Here is a 26,776-nt window from a genome sequence, read left to right on the forward strand (position 1 = left end):
TCAAATTTGTTCTATCACAAGTTGCAGATTTGGACTCAGAAAAAGACGGATGCAGTGAACACATTGAAAGATGGAAATAAAAATGTCCTTAAAATGAATGTCTGATTTAAGTGTAATATTTATTCCTAGACATTGTTGATACTGTTTTGAAAACAAAAAGATTTACCTTAAATTTCAGGCTTGTTTTTAATTTCAGATACGATTTCAAGTGGTGGTGCTTTTCACTACATTTTTGTCTACATGGCTTTTCAAAAATCAAACATTCTGTGTAAATCTGTGCAGGACATCAGCAAAACAGTGGATAAAACCGTCTTCACAACCACCAGACTTTTTTGGGGGGCCTAAACAAAAACCTGAAAAAGTGTTATACCTATTACAGAATTTTTGTATTTGTCATCTACACATTAACAAATATACACAGCATCATTCTTTTTTACCCAGAAAGAATTCACAAAGTACAGTGTTTTTAAAAAAATGCAGTCTCTGTTTTTCACACAGTGACTCCTGACAGGTACTAGTGTTCACCCCATGTTTCCATGAGTTTTCTTCAGGTCTTGCTTCCTCCCATCGTACTAAGACATACAGTTTGGGGTCAGGGTAATTGGAGATTATATTTTCATCGTATGTGAATGGTTGTTTGTTGCCGTTTGTTGGCCTTGTGATATTCTGGTTACCTGTCCGAGGTGTACCCCTCCTCTGGCCCAATGTCAGCAGATTTCAAAGAATAATTGTATGGATAAAGGATTGATTTCAAAATCCTCTTTATATATAGTTTTTGTCTGTTAAATTGATCTATATTTTGTATCGTTCAATTGATCTACATGGATCCTGCCAACAGAATGTGTCCACCAAGGTAACTACACCCTGGATTTTCTGGAAAACATGTACAGTAAGTGGCAGGTGTAAATGCTTCACATACAACCCTCCTGGAGCTCATCACAGCAACATGTTTATTAAATGACAGGTCATTTCTGTCATGTTTTCAGTCATTTCTTGAACTGTGGTGTTGAAGAAATCAACTCTGTCGCTTTAATAGAAATACTACTCCCATCTCCCATCCTCCGTGCCCCCTCCCATATGCTCACCCTCCCACTCAGCAGCTCTCTGCCTCATACTCCAGCTCTGCCTCTCTCTCTCCATTTACTGCAGCATCTACACTCACAGCCGAAAGGAAGAACTGAAACCAGAGCGCTGTGTGCGACTCATAATCCATGCCGTTTAGGACGTACGCAGAAAACTCCCACTTCCTCTGCTACTGCTCTGCACTGGAGAAAGGTAGAAACGTGAATTGTTTTTTCTAACTGTGACATTTTTGGTGTGCACATTTCTCAGTGTGGGTTCTTTCATCTGTGATGCACTGCCACAGAAAAATCTCTGCTGCCAGGGAAAATATAAAAATTACACAATTGTAGATTTTAAAAGCGCAGAGAAGCACCTTCCTGCTTTTCTCTTTTAATATTGGTGTTTTTAAAAGGCAAAAGAAGAAGTGTGATTTCTCGCTCTGAAATCTGCACCACAACTTGATTTAAAATGGAGATGGGTGTGGAGGCTAAATGTACATCTCAGCCTCACTTGCAGAATTAGGAGACACTTGACTGTGGTGCTTCAGGGAGCTTGTCAAACCTGTACTACCGGCATCGGGGGTTGTGCGCTGTTTTTATGCAACAAGGAGGAGACCCCTCATATTCTGAAGCTGTGGTGCACCAAAATCTCAAATGAAATAATTATGAGGCCAAGTAATAAATTAGTGATTATCTGGTATCACAGTGATGCAGCTGTGATGAGAGGCTTTTTGAAAAGGAGAGCATTAGCACATCAGGGCTGTTCCTCACTTCCTTTATTTTATTTTCTCCCATACTTAACATGTTACTTCGAAGAAAACTTAAAGGATGTTAGTTCATGCTATTTGTTGCTTGATGCAGCGCCTGGTTTACAGAAGTGGGTGGGATTCCCCTGGACTGAAACACTCGCATTTCTTCTCTTTGCACATTTCCTCTGCAGCTTCTCCCTGAAACACAACTTAAAGCTTCAGGCAGATTCACTGTGGTGTTAAGTGACTCCTCGTGTCACAGGTGCTTTTACTGAGAGCAGTTTCTAATCCAGATGTTGTGACAGGAAACGTCTTGAATTTTGCACATGTACAAACACGAGGCTGTAAAAAGACTGGATACTGCCCTCATACACACAGGTGTATTTTACTAATATATGAATATTTTTAACATGCATGTCAGAATATTTCAATTTCTAATATAATGTGGTCCCTATTTTTTATTGTGTTACATGTGTTTTTATTGTTTAATGTGCTGATTTAATGTGTTGGTGAGATAAACAGTTTTCTATTTGGATTGAACAACAAATTCTATTCAACTTTATTTCAAAACAGAAATAGAAATATGATTTTTTAATGAGACTAGTCAAATACGTCATGCTGTTATGTATTTCTATCGAGGTTTGATTATAGAGAATAGCATTTTTATTAATATTTACCACCTCTACTCAAAGGTGGACACCATGTCAGTGTCTTTTCCGTCCTGCTGTATTAATTTCGGTAGCAACCGTACTTGTCCTTTGCCATCAGCAAACCTGACTCCACACTTGGTGTCGATAGTGTGACTCCACAACACAACATGAGAGGCATTATCACAGAAATGATGAGGGCTCTTCAGCAAGCTGCCGCTGTGACCGTCTCTCACGGGCCAACAATAGCTCCGAGATTAGACAAGAACCTGACATAGGACCGACAGAGTAAAACCACTGGTAGTTAGGACTTAAACATGACCTGAAGTGATCACTTCTGAGAACTGTATGCATGAATGTAACTGTGGATCCTCGTTACGTGACCAATGAAGGATCCGCAGGGGATGGTGGCCGCTGAGGTGACAGATTTTTTCTTTCTATGGTTTCGATTGGGTAAGATGCAGTGCAGGTACAGCCACACGTTCTAATTTTAGCACAGAGGAGGAATCATTTACTTTTGGGACACAGCAGAATACTGTATCTGCAATGTCTTCACATTCAGACACAAAAGCATATTTTCCATCTTAGGAAAATACTACTCATGGTCATAAACAGCATACAAATTATGCAGAATTTCCCAATCTAGGGGAAAAAACATATTGTACCCAGTGAAGAGATGGTTCATCAGCAGTGTTTGACTCAAGATGCATAATTTCAGTTGGGCCGGCCAAGCCCTAGCTGTGCCAGTCAGCAAGTAAAAACCCTGAAACTGTCAACATCTATTTTCCTCATCACACACAGAGGGAGAAACAGAGAGAGAAGTGGTAGTGAGCCCAGCAAGGCACGCATATTTTAAGTCACTTTGCACTTTTCAAGAGGGCCCTTTTTTCAATAATCCATTATGCATAGCAGCTCTGGCTCTCCCTGGTATTTCTCCTACCTTCTTGACGTCAGTTGCCATTTGTGAGGGTTACCCTGGCAACGGCCAGCCTCCCCGGGAGATGTCTGGTGGATAAGACGGCCCTGATAAAGCCTTTTAAGGTTCTACTGTTGCTACACCTTTTAATTGCCTTTGATACAGTGGAAGTATTACACGGAGGTCGTCAGGGCGCGTCGCCACATGTGGGTAAGAAAAAATGGGATCGTGCAAATAAAAATAGTCATCGAGAAGCTGCTCCGGATTCACGTCCCATTATCTCCACTTGATTTGATCACCCACGTATTGGGCTCATTTTTGAGTAGTCCTGTGAAACTGAATTGGACAAGATACGTCTATTTTTAGCTACATCGCTTTTCTGTTACACAAAAGACAAGTGTACTGATCATTTTAACAGCGTGGCACTGTAGCAAGGAGATTATATGTGAAGAGGGGATGCAGCATACGGCTTATCATAATGCCTCTACACAATAAACACATATATTTATATTATAAAATCAAATATACCTTAATGTGTCCGTGAACATTACCATATTATTGTTATAGTGCAGCAAAATGAATTATTCCAGCATAGCCTTGCAGTACCTTTGCATATGAGGGGATGCAGAAACCTCTTGATAATCCTCTTGGGCGTAAAACCAACCTCAAATTCAAATATTTCCTTCAGATGCGTGACTGCTACTGTACTTTGAGCCCTGCTGAATTTGCATCAATGCAAAAAAAACACGTCTCGGTTGTGGGAAAACAATACAGTTGAGATTCAGACACGTTACCTGTTCCAGGCTCCAGGGGACTATTTATAGCCTCAACAACATGTATGTCTTTCTTTTTTTTTCAGACACCAGGGCTATTGATGTGCTATTTTTACAGTGTCAATTTGCTCCCTCCCTCCCTCCCTTTCGGTTGCCAAGCAATGGGCCAAAGGACCTGATTGGCCAAGGATGTGCTTTTGGACACCCTGACTCTGATTCTCAGCTGGCTAATGAATTCAGTCGTGTTGCTCACTATAGAGGCTGGAGAGCAAACTCCGTCTTATGTAGTGCTTTTACACATTTTCCTGTAAAATCAATCCCTGGTCCACAAAAGGCTAAAAAGAAAAACATGTAGAAAGACATGATGCGTGACTGGAGTTGAACTGTAGTTGCATTGCACGTTGCGTGATTTACATCTACCTTGAGCAATCATTAATAAATTTGTTGAGCAACATCAGACATGACACGACAAAAGGCTTTGGCTGACCCAGGATTACGTCATCTTCAAAACAAGCTACGGCAAAAACCTGTGTGTGTCATAACTCAGATCAACTAACAATAACAGAAATCCAATCAAATGCCATGTTTACTGTAAGATGGTAACGACTATAGGTCTCTGACAGATTTGTGGTTGTGACTCGGCATGTGTCATCCAACTTCTCTAAATCGTATGTGAGGATGTTCAGTCATATTCTGGGATTATAACCATTCCAATAAATTCTCACTTTCCAAACAAATGGCCATGAATATATACATTTAATATTATTAAATAATAGCCTATTTCCAGGCTGAGCTAATGATCATTAAAGACAAAAAAACTTTAATCCCAGCTTCTCTAATGACAAACCATTTCCAACACATGTTACCTAATCCTCGGTATGTGTTTAGGGGGAAATAGGTCTGGCACACCTAAACTGCTGTGTGTGTGTGTGTGTGAATTCAATTAGACTTAATCTGACCCCATGCCACTCCGAAAGGAAACTAAGGGCTGGGCAACTTTCATCTTCCCTCCATTGATTATGGCTCGTGCAGAGATATGGAAAAGCCTATCCCACTGCTCCCTTTCATTGGGCCCATTAAAAATTCATCCTGTCCTAATGGAGAAATCCTTTTCAATGAGCCCACCGCGCTGCGCCGGGGTGAGACTTGGCACAGCTGTCTCCTGGCACAATCCAAACCTTTCAAACCTTTTACTTTGGGTTTTGGGTGGTTTGGAAATAGCTTCCTATTAATCTTCGCTTATCTGTAGCATAGTTACAGTAACAGATTTAACGTCAGTGTAGCAACAGAAAGAATATACATTTCTGTCATAAAATCCATTGTCTTCAATTTAGCACTATATATTTTTTTTAAATATGCCTGCAACTAGTGAGTCATTTCTTAATCTATTGGTCTCTGGGTTATTTTATTGGTTCACAATCTGTAAACTGTCATAGCTCATGGTAACATCCTGATAGATTTTCTGGTCATTTTTCCAAAACAAATTACTTCTTTTTTTTTTTTTAAATAATCAATATAGTTTTTGATTAACGTCAAGGGGTTAGTTAACTTATCTTTGCAAGTCTATATGTGTTCTAAGCATTTTAGGGCACATATAGGACATATGTAGCCTACATACATTTTGTATTTCTTTGTTCTGCTAATGCATTTGGCCCATCCCTTATTGTAATGATAAGACACCACTGATTTACAAACACATATATCTTCTTCCAGTATTACATACAATTGACTTAATTATTATTAACAATCATTAGAATTATCATTTAATCTTTTGATGTACTGTTTGTTTTATTAAATGACAGGAAACCGTAAAAACGACAAACAGAGTGGCGTCTTTAAATTGCACATCAACAGTCCCAAACCCAAACAAACTGAATTAAAACATATAAAACAGAGAAAGGCAGAGGATTCATCATATTTTAGAGGCCATTTGTTTGATAAATGACTGAAATGACACCCTCAGTACCTTTGTGTTATTACAGCCTTTATCATAGGGTTCCTGAACAGACAGTTGTCTTTGAATAGATGTAATATAACCACGAACCTTCTGCACATGGTTTAATTTAAGTGTTTTGTACCTTTGAGCTGTTTATATACAATAATACAGAATAAACAGAAAAAATGGAAATCTATTCTGTAACTTTACAATGAAGCTCTCAGGTCAAAAGTATAGTCACTATTGATAAGATAAAGTTGATTAAAGGTCCGGTGTGTAAGATTTAGGTGAAAGGGATCTATCGTTTTCACTAGTTTGTTTCATCTACATTGTACAAATTGTTGTTTTCTTTTCCCGACAATGAATCCTTACTATTTAAATACTTTGTATTTAAATTGAGAGCGGACCCTGGACAAACTAAACACCTTTTGAGTTTTTATGACAGCTGAAGGCTAAGACAGGTTCTCTTTCATGTTCGGAAGGGAAGGGTGAGGTGAGGGGGATTCAGCTGCAACATGCAACTTCACCACTAGATTCACTAAATTCTACACACTGAACCTTTAATCAATAGTTGAGTGAAAGAAAATTAATTAGCAACAACTTGTCATTTTATCAAAAATGTGTCATACTGTTTGTTTGACACAAATGCAGGGGTTTGCCACTTTTATGCTTTATCGTGTATTATGGTAAAATGAAGAATATCTGGAGGTGTGACTAGCGTTTGAATATTTTCTCATGTTTTTTTTAACTCATTAATCAGTGAATTAGCTGAAAAATGACTAATCAGAAATGAAAAAGTCATTCGCTGGGAGAGACAACATTGTGGAGTAATATGGAAAATGACAGACAGTATTTTGTTCTTTAAATCCCACGAACCAGCTGTAGTGAGTCGTGCACCGTACATCTCCTTATTCTTTATTTGCACAGCTGTAGCTTCATAAACCTCGGATGAACTCAGGTGTGGTCATAAAGTCACAAATGGTGATGAATCACATTTATGGTCCAGATGAAACTGTACTTTCCACTGTGTGTTGACAGTTGTTGTGGTTTAATTCGGTGTTATATCAGAGCCGATGAACCCGTGTTTGGTCTGAATGTATCTTATCCAGGGGTTAGAATAGTATTAGTGTTAGAATCACTACAGTCACCACATGCAGCTCAGCTCTCACATTAGCTTCCTGTATCCCATTCGGTTCCTTTTTGTTGAGGGGGCTGCCAGACCGTACCACTCCGCCTGGAGGTAAACCCACACATTTATAACATGTTCACCAACCTAGAGAGGACGTTAATACTGAGCGATTTTGAATGCTGACTTGAAACAAATCACATTCAGAAAGTATTTGCCATTTTACGTGTGTTTTAGTGGTTTTAAAAGAGACGAATACCACGGTCCCCGCCGCCGCGCACCCCTCAGCGTAGGCTGTTGCCATGTTCCCACTTTCATGGGTGTGGTGATTAGCTTGGTTGGTGAAAATTTTCTTTTAGTCAAATCTGACCCGAGTCGCGCTCGTTCCGGAGCCTTTACAGCGGTGAAATCGAGTTAAAAGGAGCGCGGCTGCCCCCGGGCTTCGTCACACAGCTGGGACCATGGCTGCCGTGTGAAAACAGGAGCGGTTTGTGAGGACGCCCAGAGCCCGAGAGAAGCAGCCTGTTTCAGGTAAGGACGCGAGCTCTCGTCGCTGGGTGTACGTTTCTCTCTTGGGGGGGGTTTGGCCGTTTATCCGGCTCCTGTGTTGTGTTCATGTAGCCGAGGTGGAGGTGTCGACATTAGCCTGAATGACTCCTGTTCGCGGCGGTGGAGCTGTTGACATAACTGTTCACACTGTTGCCTCAGCGCTGGTTTGTTCCTGCTGAAAATTCACCGACGACCAGACGCGGCCTTCCCCCCCCCCTGTCTGTTAAATGACTGTGCAGCTGCGACACACGCACATTCTTCTCTTCACAGTTCATACAGATGTTTTCTCATTTGCGTTATTAACCCTGCCCCCCCACCCCTTTTCCCATCAAACACACACACATACATACATACATACATACATACATACATACATACACACATACATACACACACACACACACACACACACACAGACACACAGACACACACACAGTCCGCCCTCATCACACTGGTTGCGTGACGAATTTGTCGCTCGTATCAGAAAATGTCTCTGTACTCTGTCATCGGTTCATACAGATGTGTAGAAACATATTATTTACATGCATGTTGTCAATGTCTCCATGTGATGCAGCTGTTATGTTTTTATATATATATATATATATATATATAATTTTAGGACAGTAGGTTTATGATTGCACAGAATAAATAATATGAAGTTACAGTTTGTTAAAGTGGATCATGTTAGTTTCAATAGTTATTTAAATCTACAGTTAATTTGGTGCTGGTTAGTTTTTACCTAATGGTGTCAGTAGTTTTATTATGATAGATAATTAAATCGTAAATTATTCAGGTAAAATATCAAATCCTCTGGTTCCAGCTTATCCAGTGTGAGGATTTGCTACTTTTCTGTCGCTGTATATTATTAAATATATTTCACAGTTCATTATTCTTACAGTTTTTATAGTTTAAAGTTATTTAATCAATAGAAAAATAACCATTAGTAAAAATAATTATTAGTAGCAGTCCTAAAGCCGAGACCCGTCAACATCAACAATATTTTACAATAAACTAATGTAGGAGTGTAGGGCTGAGCAATAATATCTTCACTATATTAATATTAGAATATTTTGACTTTCAATGAGAACAGTGAAGTATAGTTGACCGCATCAAATATTAACTCTTCTAAATTGTTTGCTGATTTATTATACATTTTCTACATTGTGATCGACACTCACTTTAATATACACATACAATCTATAACTATACTCTTGCATTTTTGTTGAACTTGTTTAGTGAGGTAATGATTAAACTGTATAATCAACCTATAAGATGCAGGTTTTTTGGGGGGTCATATTGAACTGTATTATACATCATACAGAGAGGTTTTTCTGTTTTTCACCTTGCCCACACTGATATTAATGGAATGGACAAAATAACACCAATCATTGTAATACAGTAGTGTATAATCTTGATTTCTGAAAAATATTCTCTTTCATAGCATGATTCAGATACACTGTAGTGCATGTTCCTGCTTGACCTTTTTTTTAGTTGTACAGCTGTATGTGACTAAACCTAAACCACACCTCAGTTGTGGTAACAACAAAACAGCTAGATGTTCACAGAAAATCTCAAACTTTCACGTCAAAGGATCATCTGGCTTTAGAATATGGATGTCATTTGAATCAGGTCTCATCTTAGCAGGTTCTTGTAATTTTACTAATTGTAAAAAAGAATGACTGGTCTGTGACTACATTGTGTGTAATTCTGGTGTAGGTGGGGTGATACCAGTGATCAAAGTAGGTCAAACAATCATCACACACTCACTCATTGTGTTCCTGTCCATTTTTTCTTAATAAGAATTCAAACTTTCTCTTAACGTCTAATTCGCTGTTCATGAAACATCAAGGATATGGTGTGAATGTGGATCAACTGAACAGAAGGAAGGTATGTAGTCGTTCACCTTACTGGAATCTCACCAGGTATTTCCTCCATTCTCTGGATGTTTGGAATAGTTAGCGAGTTACCTGAACAAGTTTACACCTGGTGGATCTGCCTTCCTTCATCTAGTTCTCACTCTCATAAATCAAAAAACAGCTGTGACTTTGCCATTGATTTTCAGTGGAGCTCATTAAGCATATACATTTCAAACATCAGAAATAGGCTCTTGAATAGAAACTGCAAAAGGAGGATCAGGTGGAGGATTTAGTATCTTTTTTCATCTATTCTGATTCGGCTTATCAATTCCGGTTCTTATCAATTCGTTGTGTACATTCCAAAATGGTTAAAAAAAGGGTCAAATGTTTAGATAACCGCAGAGTCAATAGTCAAAAGTATTTACTACAATAAAAGCAACTACAAAGATGTTCATGAAAAATATTTGGTAATTGCTAAAGATCAATCATGAGCAAAAAATTAACTATTAGTTGTTTTACTTGAAGGTTCTGGTGATATCTTTATGTATATTTTACTAGTGAAGGAAATCGGCTCAAATTTGTTTTAAAATCTCTAACAAATTTCAAACTACTCATGAATAACTGAGCATCTCTGGCATATTTTGCCATTGATTATTATAAGAAAAAAATACAAACAGTTGTTGAGGATAAATAAAGAACTCAATACTAAAGCTTTTAGTTCTTTCATATATTGCAAATTAACCACTTTGCGCTGTTTGAGCTCGTTGCATTTAAACCTCATTCAAAATGATCAGAACAGACAAAATGTATGAATGTATAAAGTCCATCTATTTTCTGTGTTCACTGCAATGAAAGTTAAATACTTAGTCCAACTTATAGAATGTGATTTTGATCATTATAAATATCAGGATCTCACTGTAAATCAACATAACATTTGTGTAAAGCCCTCTTGGTGGGCCATGTTGCAGGAACTTGTTCAGACCTGGCATTTCATAATGTTAATTCCTTAGCTTCCTGACCATTTCATGTTGTTGGGCGCCTGTGGCTCTGGGTGCAGCTGCACTGGCTGCACCTCCTGCTGCTTTCTTCACTTGTATTATAGTATAGTTGTTGATTGAAGCAGATGTGACTGACTGTATGTAACCCACAAGGATGAGAAGGTCTCACAGATCAGGTTCAAAAGAAACCTGGAAAAAAAGATTTGGTCATGTTGTTGTGCAAAAACAGCTGAAATCATATTGTCTGCTGAAGTAGATCTAAAACTGTGTGTACCCATTAAAGATTGTCGCATAAACGTTGGTTTAAAAAAAGACATAAGTTACAACTCAGCATTATCATTTTTTCTTATTCAAATCATTAATTGTTTGTAATACAATGTCAGAAACCCCAATTTTTGTTCTATCAGAAAAAGTTATGGAAAATCAGTTTTAGCTTATTACATTCAGTGATGACTAAGTTTGAGGATGATGCTATAATTGTATAAAATGATTATCTGACAGAGTGATGGATTATTGAATTAAAGACTATTTGCTCTGTTTAACCGGAGTCATTATATGTAATGGTCGTGTATTAGTGAACCTTCACCTCTTCTTCGCATTGACCATGTATAAAACTGAGCCAATACTATTTTTCCCTTCCTGATAGCAAGTCCGATACCTTGACATTGCATATTAACCGATATTGAGTACTGATCTACTGTACTGCGTTTGTTTGTTATCTGTGTTGTTTTGGGACTGTCTTTGTCACATTTATTGTCTTTTGGATGTGGTTTCCAGGTTTTTGCTGCACTTTGTCCTTTTTTCCATTCGTCTTGGTGAACTCCTCATGTTCTTTCATGTGATAGTTCTTAAAATGCTTTTTGAGATTGCTAGTTTTGTATCTGGCCACACTTATGCCACCTCTGGAAACTGAGGTCTTTCATACGTTACACATCAGCATTTATTTGTGGGACTTTCCACTGTGAAATTTTGCCAAATTGCTGACATTTTACCTTGCTCTGGCTAAGGCTACACTACCAGAAATCACATCTTCTTAAAACAGTACTTGGTAGTGGCAGTACAACTTAACTGCTGTTGTGGATCGACGAGGAATGATGAAAATTGCAGTTTTATCCGAGTGAAACTAATATTCTGAAAGCTATGATATTGGATAGGTACAAGGATTTGCATACTTGCTGCTGCTCGACCCGGCATTTTCAGGTATATCAGAGGTATTTCCGATGCTGGACTATTGTGACTATTGTTTCAGATATATCTGCACCTCTGGATAACTAATGTCTGAGAATTATGTGGTTGCACATAGTTTTATGACAGCTGGGAGCTCCTGCTGACTGCAGAGAGCACCAGGCTCAACAGGTTGGATGGGTGGCTGGTTGGTTGGTCTGTGTCATTAGGGCTGAGGAGGAGCAATTGTAGTTTCCATGGCCACAGTCTGTGGTGGTGCCAAGCAGCCCTATCTACTGTAGCTGGCAGCCTCATACTAAACAATAGGCAGCTCCGGCACACAGCTCCGCCTTTGTCCCCCCCAATCGTGTGCCATGCTCTGGCCCTGCATTGGCTCGGCTGCATGACTCAAGTCACGCAGCTGGAGAAAACACATACTCACACTCACAGGGATTGAGGTTGACATGCAGTTCATGATAGTTTCAGTTTTGAGTGTCCTGTTGTGGTTTTTAATTGACTATTATTTAGTATCCAAATGTGATTCATGTGGCACTCCCATAACTCAGTCCCATTGCTTGCCTTAACACCAGAGCTGTAAGTTTAGTCCACACTGATGGGAAAGCCCCTGAAGCATCTCGTTTTTCAGCATCATCCTCCATCCTACCTGCGTTATTTATTTCCCATGTCATCTCTCCTGTGTGCGCCGTTGCAGTTCACAACACAGGCCTGAGGCTGAAAACATTGATTGAAAATGTTTTTTAGACGATTGTAGAAGGGCATATCGGGTGCTTTAGTAGTCCACAGTGCGCTCTGTGTGACGTGGCAGACTTCAGAAGCATACGGTGTGAATGGATCCATGGCAGTAATAAAGCAGCACCACATCACAGGCGAGCTGACGCTGAGAGCCTCTCTTCAGGGGGGTTGCGTCATCCGGCGGAGGGAGTAACGTCACTCTCAGGCAGCTGAAAGCACTGCAACTCTTGCTGTCCCTCATGCCTCGTTACTGTCAAAGGCCTCCTTGGCTGAGACAAGAGTCCACAATGAGCGGTCCAATGCATCCTCTCTTGTGTCAGTGGAGAAAAGGAACAATGACCAAAACTAAGGAAACTGAGAATCTTAAAGGAGCAGCTTCTCAAACAGATAATTGCACAATATCTTCTTTGCTAATTGAACTATTTCTATTTAATTATTTCCTATTTGTATAAAGATGTGGTTTATTTAATGGTGAAGATGAAAATGTGCCCCAATGGTTTTAAATGAATATAAAGCACAAGCATCCTCCTCTTTACATTAACATGATTTCCTGTGGAGAGGAACGGCTGGATTCGGCCTAATTGTTGAATTATAGAAACTGGAAATGAAAATTTAATCTTGGAGGGTTAGACTTCTGGACAGCAGACTGTAAAACAGCCTGGAAAATGGGGGTGGGGGCGCGGCCCAAACATTTTCTGAGGAGTGTCTAAGTGCTTCATGACCCACATTCATTCTCCCCAAGGTAAATGTAGTGGCAACCTGCATATGCACACACGCACATACAAACAGATGCTGCTGAATCTGACACACTAAATCCAGACACACATTCAAATAAATAAACATGTAATGCACTCACAGGTAAATACATGCACATATGTTTTCGTTCTCACTTGGCCCTATTGTCTAATAAACCGTTGATAGCTGCCTGTAGTTCACAACACACAGATACACACGTATGTTCAGGGTTCTTTGGGCTGGGTTGAGCAAATGGTGCTCTGCAACAACACAAAAGGCTGATTGAGTCAGAAAAGGTCAGAGCTGGGCTCAGATGGCCTTTTGAACCATACTGGGGGTGTTTGAAGAGCCAGGCCACCCTCCAGGCCCCAACCCGGCCCCACCCTTCCCAACTCTCCACAGCACCCTCCTCTTTGGTCTGAACCCAAACAGGATACCTATGTTTGTCTGATGGAAGTGTTCCCATCCTTCACTCTCCGTCCGCCTGATTAACTCATAGTATTTTTGTCTCTCTGTCTTGCAGGTGTCAACTGGTAAAAACGCGTGAGTGTGTGGGTGCGTTTGAGTGAGTGAGTGAGTGCGTGTGTGTGTGTGATTGCGCGCGTGTGGGCACGTGTGTTTTCCCAGGCCAGTCGGTATTTGGAGCAGAGTGTGACCTGAACACACCACAGAGGGACAATGAGTGAGCTGGAACAGTTGCGGCAGGAAGCCGAGCAACTACGCAATCAGATCCGGGTATGGCAACATTGTGTGTGCACGTGTTTGTTTATGTTGTTTATGTACGTGTGTGTACATCACATGTGTGCCACTGTCTGTTCCCTGCAAGCTGTGACTCACGCAGTTTCTGATGAGACACTGACGCACTTGGCATATAACTTGTCAATCAGGCATCCCCCCTTACAAATTGGATTCTAGAAATTGATCAATGAATGTCACTCCTGTGTGATTATTCTGTGACCTCTGGCAATAACTGTTCATGTTCAGACACTTTTTCAAAGTAACTTTCTCATCATTTATTTTTTGAAGTCTGTCTTTCTCCTTTTTATTTAAGATGTGTGTTGACTGAATAAGCTGAAATTTGTCTCTGATCCACATGATCTTTGAGATTTCTGTTTTGTTGCAGGATGCCAGGAAAGCCTGCAGCGACTCCACTCTGTCACAGGTAAGAGACTCACTCCTCATATTCACATCAGTTGGTAAATAATAAAAACATTTATTTCTTGTACAAGTTTGCATCTCAACATCTGTGTTTTCACAAGAGGGGAAATGTTCAAAGTTACTGTAAATAACCTAAATCATGTGAAATCATGTTTAATAAATTGTAGTTTTACATAGTCACAAGGCAGAACATTATACAGGGAAATCCAAGAGTTAAGTTTTGACCTAGTCAAAATACTAGACTGTATATAAAGATGGACAACGCATTTCCTAACACTATCCAGAAATGAAGCTAAAATATCCTGGATACGAATGCCGCTATCTTGTGTAATTGGAGCCAAAGTCTCCACAGTAGCGATCACAGATGGAGCCACGGTAGTGAGTTCATGTTGATACAATTGACCAATCGTGAGTCAGTCTTCGCTGACAATCATGGTGTTTCACCCTGTTTTGATTGCATCAAATAACTCATTTAAACCAACCTTACAGAAAATTTTACACTTGTACAAACATTGGTGTGATAAGAATTACCTTAATGACAGAAACCATGTTTGGGAAAAAAAATTTTGACGTGTACTTTGACTTTTTAGTTTTGTCTATGTCCCATCCACTAACATGGATGAGGTGTGGTTTTAGACCTATGCTGCAGCCAGCCACAAGTGGGCAATCGAGACAATTTGGCTTCACTTTGGGGGAGCAGTCAAGTCGTCTATCTTTATATACAGTCTATGGTCAAAATAAACATCAAAAATATTTCTGTGCCCTGTTTATCCTCAGCTCTTCAATATTTACCAAGATATGTTCTTACACAGACCATATATATATACACACAGATATTATACAGCAGTAATAACCTCCGCTATTATTCTTCACTGTTCACTGCTGAGTGATTTTGGCCTGTTTTGCTCAGCTAGTGTCCAGTGGTGATAAGTGCGTATGGACCCCGAGTGTAACTGCTGACGCGTCCTCCTGTGTTTTGGCAGATCACAGCTGGTCTGGACTCAGTGGGCCGGATACAGATGCGGACACGACGCACTCTCAGGGGCCACCTGGCCAAGATCTATGCTATGCACTGGGGAAGCGACTCCAGGTAGAGTAATAACTCTACAAAGAACACAATTAGTAGCTTCCATCAGTTTATGAAATAAACCTGTTTGTTCATCTGAATTTATTTTGTGTAATTTATTGTAATTTTAGGGGCATTTAGCAAATAACAGATGAGTTGTACTATTGTTCAACTTTCTTTTTTGTTTCTGGAAAATGTTTGGAAGTGACTGCTGCAGATTTATACTGTTTTCTTCATCAAGTTTTCGTTTTTAAAGCAGGAGCTGGTGTAGGTTTGCACTCTGAAGTCAAATTATCTGTAGTTCTCATGAAATGTCTACAGTTTTCTGAACGAGACAAAGGTCAAATTAAATCGTATCATAATGACCACAATTTGCCTCATTTCTTTTCTAATATTATGCAAATTGTAGGAACATTAAAGGTAATTTTTTCCCCTCATCAAGCATTATTGTTTACACAAAAAGCAACACTAATTAGTATACTACTACTTGACTCACCACTTTTAGTAGAGCAGCTCTCACTATTGCAGCATATTGTCACTGTAACTATACACTGAAACAATAATATATGATTTAGGAGTTCAAGGCTGTTATTGTATCATTGATGTTGAAAGTTGTCTTTCTCTGTGTTTAATATGTCTGTGTCACTCTTGATCTTTCTCTCTGTCCATCTGTCTCTCAATGCAATGCACTGGGGCAGTGACGGCAGTCCCAGGTGTGGGACTATATACTACTACCACTACTGCTACTACTACTACTACTACTACTTACTACTATTCTACTAATATGACTAATACCACCATAAATGACTGTCACTACTGCCACCGCCACTACTACTGTACATCTGTCTAAGTGCTAGCACTAATTTACACCCTCACTATGAGCACAGTAATGATATTCACCTGGCACAGAGACACACAGCCACCTCAGACTAACATTTAGTTAAAGATGCAGTTTGTAAGATCTACTGTAAACAGTGTCCAGATTGGACAGCAAGTGCGGCCTCACACTTGGGGTTGTATTAAATTCAAACTGCCTTTTTAACAATTTGTTGCAATTTTGAGCACAGAAACGTATCAGACACGGTTTTATTTTCACCTTAGTATGCATGCAGTACACTAATGTTGTAGAAAAAAGGAAATAGGAAGATGATGTAGATGTTGTTGTAGTAAAATTTTGTAGATTTTAGAAGACATACATAACAAACTCCTGTACTTTTTTCACTACTGAAAGTTTTTGCTTGAGTCTAAAGGCTCATTTATGCTGCCGTTATGTATAAAAAGAGATACGACCGTTTCAAACGATGCAAATGTCACTGCCTATGTCCTTCCAATGCAGTCTTTACTTTGGCATGGTTGTTAAACAATACATCCACTAGAGGGCAACGCAGAAGTCGAGTGTGTCTGTCCATGACAAACATGGCGACGGTGGAGGAGGTTGTAATAAAGTACCTCATAAGATGGAGGCAAAAGAGGCCGTGTTGTAAGCAGCAGTGGTCCAACTTACCAACTTTAAAAAGTGCTGCCATTGTTGACATTTCTTCCTCGTGTGCTATGGTCGTTTCGCTTGAACTATCAGACACTGCCCCCTACAATATCCAGTGGTACTGCTCCGTTTAGTCCATATCCATTAGCTTTCAGAAGATGTGCACGAAATTTGGACAAAATGAATAGAGAGTACAAACAGAAAGCTCCGTCAGTGTAAGGATCTGTCATTGAGCATAAATGAGCCTTAGTGTTTTATTACGAAGCTTAACTCTGATATTACTAATATATTAGAATTGTGATTATTCATTGTTCAGTACAGATGATTCTGTTAAGCGTGTTGGTGTGAATGTGTGCACATGTGTGCCTAACACCCCCTGGGTGACCCTGCAGGACACCAGTGTTTATTTTGTATACAGCCACTGACATTTGAGCTCGATGGCCCTCCTCTCGATTGCGGCATAGCACCGTCAAACCACTTCCTGTCCCCGGCGAGATAAAAACACGCAGTCAGGATGGGGGGGAAGGGTTCCAGCTGTTCCTGCATCTGTACCACCTCCTGCACTCACTCTGTCCTCCCTGTTCTCACTTCCTCCTTTCCTATTTCTTTTCTTTCCTTGATGTCCCATCACAGCTTGTTTCTCGTGCTTTCCCAACTCCTCAGGCTTCCACCTCCCACCCAACAGCAGGCTCTTTTACATAACCAACGTGATAAATATTGCATGGAGTAGGACATTTAAAGTGGCTTCCCTGGATGAGGAGACGTCCACCGGGAGAGGGAGAAAAAGGGACGTTGGAGGGAAATGAGCAGTAGGGAGCTCACTGAAGAGCTGAATGCTTTTAGACAGAGCACCTTGTAGTCTTTCGGACAGTGTAGTACAGTAGTCTGTAAGGTGGCAGGCTCTCATTGCTTTTAATGAACCAGGTGCATGTACCTTAGATTATGTGGATTTTCCAACATGTGAGCCTTCTTTCATGCTGCTGTCTTTCATTTGTTTCCAGGTTACTCGTCAGTGCCTCGCAGGATGGAAAGCTTATCATCTGGGACAGCTACACAACAAATAAGGTTTGCTTACTGATATTCAACGGTAGAATGTATAAGGAAAGGCAATCTATGGTATATTTTTGTCCCAAAGGGACCCAATGCATCACATACAGCACAATAGACCACTTATATATAAATACATGGTAAATACACCAAACATCAACCATTAAAGCAACAATACATACTCTACTTCACATGTCTAGTGTGGACAACTAAAAGCAATCAAAAACATTTGTGCTCCTACTTATTGTTGTTTCCTAATCTGGTGGAAGATGGAATGAATAAGTAATATTTGTATTAAAATGTATTAAAACCTGAGGAAAAGTACATGAAGTCATTCTTTGTGTCACTCCTGTCAGATTTTACTAACTTTCCTTTTTGACTTTTGTAATAACTTGTACTTATTACAAGTTCATATCAACTGTCCAGCTTCCATTTTAGGCCACAGTACAGTTTTAGTTCTTTATGTGATACATGATCTGGCAGGTAAAGGAGAAACGTTACTGACAATATTTGGATAAACATCAGCTTAACGTATAGGTTCCAGGATGCTTTACATCCTTTGCCTCAGTGTTACCCATACAAATGGAAATGGCAGAATTTTGCGCTTAATACTTAAAAGCACAACACCGCTTCCAAACTTTTCCTTAACTCAATTTAGCCTTTAAACTCAACATTATTTCCTCTTATTGCACTTAATAAAGAGATGACTTTGGCTCTCCTTGTCCATAGATGCATGCCATCCCACTGCGCTCCTCCTGGGTGATGACATGCGCCTACGCCCCCTCCGGGAACTATGTGGCCTGTGGAGGCCTGGACAACATATGCTCTATATACAGCCTGAAGACCCGTGAAGGCAATGTGCGCGTTACCCGAGAGCTGCCTGGACACACAGGTGAGCACAGGGCCACCGGCCAATAAATAAAAATAAAAGGAGACATTACAACCTTTATGCTCAGCATGTTGTTTATTTATACTTCAATATATTTATGTTTGTTGAATTTGTTTTCATAGACTGACTTGCAGGCACTCTGTAATACACGTTGAAGAATGATAAAAATGTGTGGCTCCCTATAAACAGAGACCACTGCTTTGATGATTAACTACAGTGAATGCACATTTTTATCATACCACAACATGAATGCAGCCCTCCATCATGCCTGGTGTTGATATTTCAATACAGGCCCAACTCATCTTTTTTTGTGTGAACATAACTACTTGAACACAACTGAAATCAGAGCTCAGTTCAGTAACTGTCGGCTCTGGTTAAGAGTTAAGTGCTTTGTTTAGGGGAACTGACAAAGCAAAGGAGAGATCTCTTCCTATCTGATGTGGAACCTCTGTTTATCTGCAGGTTATTTGTCCTGCTGTCGTTTCTTGGATGACAACCAGATACTGACCAGCTCTGGAGACACCACCTGGTGAGTTAGCAACATTGTGTCCTCGCCTGCAGCCTAAAGAACTAGGCTGTTCACATGATAGAAAATATTCTATTCACATTAAATTGGCACATTACAGTTGACACGTGTAATGTGCCAATTTATGTAAAAGCACAAGTCTTTCATGCGGTTTACTTCCCAGCTGTGCCTTCATAATAACTCAGGGAACATTTTCAGAAATCATTCCTAACCAAAACATATTTTTTTGCAGTGCATTGTGGGACATAGAGACAGGCCAGCAGGCTACCGTCTTCACTGGCCACACAGGAGACGTGATGAGTTTGTCTCTCAGCCCTGACTACAAGACCTTTGTGTCAGGTGCCTGTGATGCCACCTCCAAGCTGTGGGACATCCGTGATGGCATGTGCAGGCAGTCCTTCACCGGCCACGTGTCCGACATCAACGCCGTCACCGTGAGTACTGGACATTTAGTGACAAACACACAGCAGGAAGGTGATTCTGGCTGCAGATTGAATATGACACTGTACTGTAATGATTATAACTCAGTTTACCCTCCATTTAATCCAATACAGAGAAGACTCATAGATATATATACGAATCCAAAGGAACTATTTTTGGCCTGATAAGCTAATATTGGGAAACGTCAATACGTTTCATTTTACTATGTATTGATCATTTTGATTCCCCTACTGGAAATATTTCCTGCTCCTTTTTAAGGCAGGTCTCTAAAGCTGCATGTTTTTTTTCCCTCTGGAATGACTGTAACACTTTGGGAAGAACAAGAAGCTTTTTGATGAAAATATGTCTCTAGAGAAACCAACCTTGTGCCTCAATAACACAATCTAATGGCTTAAAAACTAAGCTTAATTTAAATATTTTGTCTCCTGTAGTTTTTCCCCAATGGAAACGCCTTTGGCACAGGCTCAGATGACGCCACCTGCAGGCTGTTCGACCTGCGTGCCGACCAGGAGCTGATGATGTACAGCCATGACAACATCATCTGCGGGATCACCTCTGTGGCTTTCTCCAAGAGCGGCCGTCTGCTCCTGGCCGGCTACGATGACTTCAACTGCAATGTCTGGGACACTCTGAAAGGCGAGCGCGCAGGTAAATGATTCTCAATTCTCCTCTTGGCTCCGCTCTCACACTCTCACAATGACGTACAAACACTGATCGCCGGCACATCTTTGGTGTCAGACTGGCTAAAACTACATCATTTGGTCTTTGGGAATAGAAAAGATGTACATGTTTATTTGCTTATAGAGAAAGGAAGTGAGATCTGATCACAATTGGTCACTCTAGATGCATGTGGAGACGCACAAGGAAATGTGTAGTAATGTTTGTGGCATTAGAAAGCCATTCCATTATTTTCTTGATTAATAATTTAATTGTGGGTCATTAAAATGACATCACAATTTCCTAAATCCTGAGGATTTTCAGACTATCACAGATTATCTCATAAAACAAAGAAAATCAGCAAATTCTCATACTTAAAAACTGGAAGGAGGGAATGTTTTTGCTTTAAAAAATATCTTAAATGATTAATTGATTAAGACATTGTCGCTATATTTTTCTGTCAGTTCCTTAATTGACTGATCAAATATTCATTGCCCTCTATAATCAAACATATGTTTCCTCCTAAAATAAACACAATAAGAGCAGACATCCTGATTAATATGTCATATAGTATGAACATGGCCTGTCTTACAAAGCTTAAGACTTTGTTGTTATTTCTGAGTAATTGTTATGTCATGTTTAAATGGCTCTTGACTTTGGCTTGCAGAAATATTCAGAATCTCTGTTTCCCTGTCCTCCCAGGTGTGTTGGCGGGCCACGACAACAGAGTGAGCTGTTTAGGGGTGACAGAAGATGGCATGGCTGTAGCCACCGGCTCCTGGGACAGTTTCCTCCGGATCTGGAACTAAAACAAACCTCCACCCCCCCGCCACACCCAATCACTGCCTGCCAACCTCCACCTTGCAACCCCCCCCCCCCCACACGATATCCCCCAACTCATCTGCTGGGCTGGACCTGAGAGGTGCACACTGTGTCAGCCAAAATCCTCTTCATTCACCCCCAGTTCTCGTCTCTCCTGCCCACCTGAGAGAGAGTACTGACTCTTTCTACCTTTCCAAGTGATTTTCTTTTTTGCCCAGCTACACACACAAAAATAAGAACCGTCCAGTAGAGTTGTCCAATCAAAACTAAAGTAAAAGTTACAAAAAACTGAAGGAGAAAAAGTAGAAGATTTCGTCCTTCTAGAGAGGGCGTCTGTTACAATGACCAACAACAAATGCGATGACTGTCGGTGTGTAATATGTAAATGTATATATAAAGACAGTATATATGTATAGCATTATGTGTGTATATATGCATCATATATGCATATATAATGTGTATGTATATATTTTTGTAGTTTATTTCCCACCCTTGAGTTTTTTTAATATAATTTTGGGGGTTTTATGTTTTGTTTCAAATGCACTTATTGACATTACTACACATCAAAATGCCAGAAACATTTATTTTGTCCCATGTGACTTTCAGACCAGTTCGACATAGCAACGGATCATAATTTGACCTAAAAAGTCTCCTTTACATTTTCTGAATTTTCTGGCATTTGCTGTCAGTGAACCTCACTCATCCAGCAACAAAACAAAAAAAAGCAAATGACAAGCAAACAAAACAATTTTCAAAAACAATAATTTGGCTCCGCTCAACTCACTTTCCTCATTTATATGTGTATTATGGTCACAGGCAGTGGGCATAACTCGTGCATCCTGCACCTCTAAATGTTGCTTTCATGTGAATGATGACTGTGATGGCATTCTTTTCTTTTTCTATTTGTTTTTTGACAACACGACCCCGAGCATTCCTCACCACAGACTTTTATTTTGGAAGGAAACTGTCACACTGCTGTGGTTGTGATTATAGAGACGGAGCTTAAAACCAACAAGCTTTGTTTTAAGGTTTTTAGTTTGAATTCAGCTTTAGCTCCAAACTAGAGACCAGTGAATTTTAGGCTAAAATAAGAAAATGTTATTCTATCAGAAGTCCTGCTTTGGCCTCGACCTGAGAGGATTTCAAATCATCAGATGCTGAATATCTGAAGACCACAGCCATTCCATGCAAACTGCTGTGAAATGATCAATAACCCAATAATGCTCCTAAACATCATCTGCATCGTGTCTCTTGTAGCCCACTGAATCTACACTTATCCTATAATTTGGCATGAGCATCTCAAGTCGCCCATACAAATGACACTGTGGAGAGAGATGTGTTCTCCCTGAGCAGACGCTGCTCTCTACTTGTGTATGGACTAACAAACGGAGAATGCTCAGTCGCCATGTGAGGATATGAAAAGACGATTAACGGACAGCAGTGACTCTGTCAGAGGCCTCTGAGGACCAGAGAACAGAAGAAGAGTGAGAAACCTGTCTGTCAGTGCTGACCACGTCATTTTTCTTTTTCTTTCCTAAATGAAGGATCAATGTGTCCTTTTTGTTGTTAACAAGGTGTGAACTGAGTGACTGCATGGGACTGAAATCATGTTAGCCACTCCAAAAAACACATCAGTGCCACCACAAGCCTGTTAAAAAAAAAAAAAAAAAATTGAAAAACAAACAAAAAAATTGAAGGGTTTAACACTCAGCAATTTATTTTTCGTCACCAAAAACACGTTATGAACTGTTAGATATTGCTAGTGAAGAAAGTACACTTGGTAGACAGACATGTACATTTAATAGCGAGCTAGAGATGCACTCACAAACTGTAGTACAAACGTATACCATGGAGCACGTGACTTATTTACCCATAGAGATAGTAGTTCTGATTTGAGTATTTGCTCATCAGGCATCTTCCATTATTTTGGTTCTTCTAATCTAAAGGCTTCATTTTTTTTTGAATAGATTAAAACAAATAATGTGCGTGAGTTGGACCTATCCATCAGCTGTCTCAGGTGCCTATCTCTGAATATTAACATTGGACCCACATGCGCCGGGTAAAGAAGGGGCTTGTGCTCCTTTTGAGATGTGGCACTTTAGTGTCTCCATCCTGCCTTACGATACCATTCATAAAAGAAGGTAATGCGTGCATCGACAACTGTAATGTTCTCCTCTTGCTATTCCTTTTTACACACTGATCAACAAGAAGATTGCTATTTCTCGTTCTTTTCCCGATAGAAGCACATTCTGATACTAGTGAACACTAAAAGCATGCTTACGGTAAACCACATGCAGCGCCATACTGCTTCTTATAGCAAGTGTTTTACATCACTTTTTATACAATTCTGTTTTCTACTACTACCGTACAGTTTGTAGTATTTATCAGCTGTTAATGAAACCCCCTATTTGGCGAACCGTGTTTTTTTTTTTTTAAGTTTGAGCTGCTTCTACCCGGCTTTGCATTAAAGGAATCCATTTGGAGAGAATTTAAAAATAACAGTTCTAGTTTTAAGCCTGACAATATCTTCGAGGTGTGTAGGATGAGATATGTATCACATATCAGTGTGGAGGTGTGTGTGTGTGGGGGGGGGGGGGGGGGGGAGGGAGGGAGGGAAGGGAAGGGGGTCGATTTGCTGATGTATGTGGATAACATATAGATCTAAGTGTTACTTCCTCATTTTGTGCCAATGTTATCCACAGACCCTGAGCTGTGAACTAGTCAATGTGACAAAAAAGAAAAAACAGAACATGTTTGCTCACTTTACTCAAGTGCCAGCCTTCTCCATATCCACCAATTAAAAATCACACGTCTGATTTTCTAATGTTCTACGATCAAAGAGTTGGACTGCTTATATCTGAAGATGGCTTTTTGTATCCCAAAATGTTATTGAGTTGCTTCTCAGACTCCAGTTTCTATTTCAGTCAGTGGACATCAGATGTTCATGTGTTCTCAGACGAGGTGACACAATGGCGGACTGACAGTTTGTACTTAAAGGGATAGTTTGACGCTTTGGGAAATGTCTCATCAAAACTGTCTGCTTGATGAGATCCTGACAGCTCTCGTATATATCTGTGAAGAATTAGGTACAAAAGGTTGTACAAAGATTTTAATTATGTGAAGTTTGTTTCACTTTTACAAGACATGGGAACAAAAACTCGGACCAACGTTTGGCCTATACGTTTAAATATTTGTATGTCAATTTCTCAAACAGCAGTTCCTGTTGGCAGAGTACTCATGTACGTGCAGACATCTGAATTATTTGATAAAAAGAAAACTAAAATGTGATAATTCTCAATCAAGTTCTGAAGCATCTTTTTTCTTTGAGTGCGTTAATTAACATTTATTTGGGATAGACATCGGAGATAATTGTATCCATATAAAGTTTAACTTACACAAAATCTAAAAATGTGTCTGTTCATATTTGTTTCTTCACGCCAGTTTAGCTTCACTTTTTATTGGCAGAAAAAGCACCCCAGATTATTATAATCCCAAAAATAAATCTAAATTTTTGTACTCACGAAAGTTATTCATGCCAACGATTAGTGAATTCGGGAGCTAGTAGGCACTTTTACGAGCAAAATTAGCTTTGACTATCTAGTCTTTGTGCTAAACTGAGCTAAGCTAGTCAGTAGCGTGGTTTACAGGAAAACATTACTCACCTCATCAATGCCAGAAAGTGAATCTCCCATTGTGTTCAACTATTCCTCTAAAGTCTCTGTAGTTTTACTTTCAGATTCCGTCATTAACTGTGTGAACTTCACAAAAAAAATCACCATAGCCCTTACCAGGTAAACAAGGGGATCGTCTGCATACGGACAGTGATGTTCAGCCATGTCCTCGCTGTGTGTGTGTGTGCGTGTGTGTATTTCAGCAGTATTAGCAGCTGGAACCTGGGATAGTAAGATAACACTTTGTGCCTGTGCAGTTCACTCATCTTAAGCAGTGCAGTAGACTCATTCATTAAAAAAGAGGTGCTTGGCTTCATTTATTATCACACGAGTGTTGTATTGACCTGGTTCAGACCCATCACTCCTCCACTGATCCGGAGCTGTCTGACGTTGCAACATGTGTCAACACTTCAATGCATTTAAGGTCTGAAGCACCACAACCTGAATCTGTGACTTGTTTTAATCCTTGTAACTTTAAAGCGTGTCTGGCTGTAGTGTTTTAGGTGATTTTTAGCGAGTCGCCCACAGTGCCAACGTTTAACGTGAAAGATGAGATGTGAAGTTGTCTTTGCTGCACAGGTTCAGGCAGTATTTTTAAAGACTATTTACATTATCCTCAGATTTAACAGCTGAATATGAAAAAAATATATAGTTTTGAGTTTTACTGCATAAATTGTCAATATTGTAGGAAAAAAAAATCTTTGGACACCTCACCACTTGAATCGGTTGCACCACATAACCACAGCACCATCACCAAAATAATGCACTGCCCTTTGACTCTACAACCCACTGTTCTGACTTTTTCTTTTTTTGATTTTCTTTTAATTTATTGTTTCATGTTTTAAGCCAGTAAAGACCAGGGACTTGGTGCCATGATACTTCTCTTACAGTGCTATTGTGTGAAATTATAATCACTTGTTATGGAATAATTTTTATAGTCTTTTTCACACCAGACCTTTTTTTTGTATTTGTACAGTGGCTTGGTTATACTGATATGTTGCCATGAGTTATTGTAACCAATAAAAAAAAAGCTTTTAACCAAGAGTACAAATCCTGGCTGGGTCTCTTTATATAAATGTAGGAAGTGGTGAAACATTTACATCGGAGACGTTTCATTCAAGAACAAGAAGCTTTTGAGGATGGAATTGACACTATACACACAGTCCACTTATTTACTTATCTGTTGCTACTTGGCAGAATAGTTCTGGACAAGCAGCTACTTTTATTGTTAACACAGGTTCATTTTGACACTGATGATTCTGTCATTTAAGTCTAGAAAAACAAAAAATAAATCATTTGTGTTTTTAAACCAAAAAAACAGCGATGGACCATTTTATAAACCACATTAGAACAAGTGTAAAATGTAAAAAATGTACACTCGGTGCATAACTCAATCAGGGCCGAGGGATCCTACACGATTGTCCAGGTCTCATAGTAGAAATATGAAAAAGGAAGTGATCTGATAATCTAAATTATTTGTCATAAAACTCAGTCCTAAATAGTCAAAAATGAGTCCTATACATTATTCTGTGAAAAAATTTAATTTGTTTTGCAATGTTAAAGTGGGGAAACAAATCCTGGATCCGCCTCTTAATCAGCATCTGCACCAGTATTAAACAGGTACTTCTCAGGCCCGGGCCCCTTTGGTGGAAATCAGTTCAGTAGTTTTTGCATAATCCTGCTAACAAGTGAAAATAGAACTCATAGGTGGCGGCAATTGAGGCTTTTTGAAAATTGGAAAAATGCTGCCTAC

The 26,776-nt window shown here is 39.7% G+C and overlaps 1 protein-coding gene across 4 annotated transcripts; it reads left to right on the forward strand.

Annotated features, from left to right (window-relative positions):
* The first annotated feature begins 1,121 nt into the window (after positions 1 to 1,121).
* LOC117760381 (guanine nucleotide-binding protein subunit beta-4) lies at positions 1,122 to 26,067 on the forward strand. Of its 4 annotated transcripts, none has more exons than XM_034583362.1 (11): positions 1,122 to 1,275; positions 13,787 to 13,998; positions 14,387 to 14,425; positions 15,405 to 15,511; positions 16,186 to 16,200; positions 17,972 to 18,035; positions 18,747 to 18,909; positions 19,369 to 19,435; positions 19,665 to 19,866; positions 20,305 to 20,521; positions 21,233 to 26,067. In XM_034583362.1, exons 2-11 carry the CDS (start codon positions 13,942 to 13,944, stop codon positions 21,337 to 21,339), a joined length of 1,038 nt encoding a protein of 345 aa, XP_034439253.1. In that variant the 5' UTR covers positions 1,122 to 1,275; positions 13,787 to 13,941; the 3' UTR covers positions 21,340 to 26,067. The 4 variants fall into 4 exon arrangements, with proteins under 4 accessions (XP_034439253.1, XP_034439256.1, XP_034439255.1 ...); XM_034583361.1 differs by lacking the exon at positions 1,122 to 1,275 and adding an exon at positions 7,503 to 7,739; XM_034583365.1 differs by lacking the exon at positions 16,186 to 16,200 and having other exon boundaries at positions 1,123 to 1,275.
* The last annotated feature ends 709 nt before the right edge of the window (positions 26,068 to 26,776 follow it).

This window comes from Hippoglossus hippoglossus, chromosome 4 (assembly GCF_009819705.1).
Source record: "Hippoglossus hippoglossus isolate fHipHip1 chromosome 4, fHipHip1.pri, whole genome shotgun sequence".
Taxonomy (NCBI): domain Eukaryota; kingdom Metazoa; phylum Chordata; class Actinopteri; order Pleuronectiformes; family Pleuronectidae; genus Hippoglossus; species Hippoglossus hippoglossus.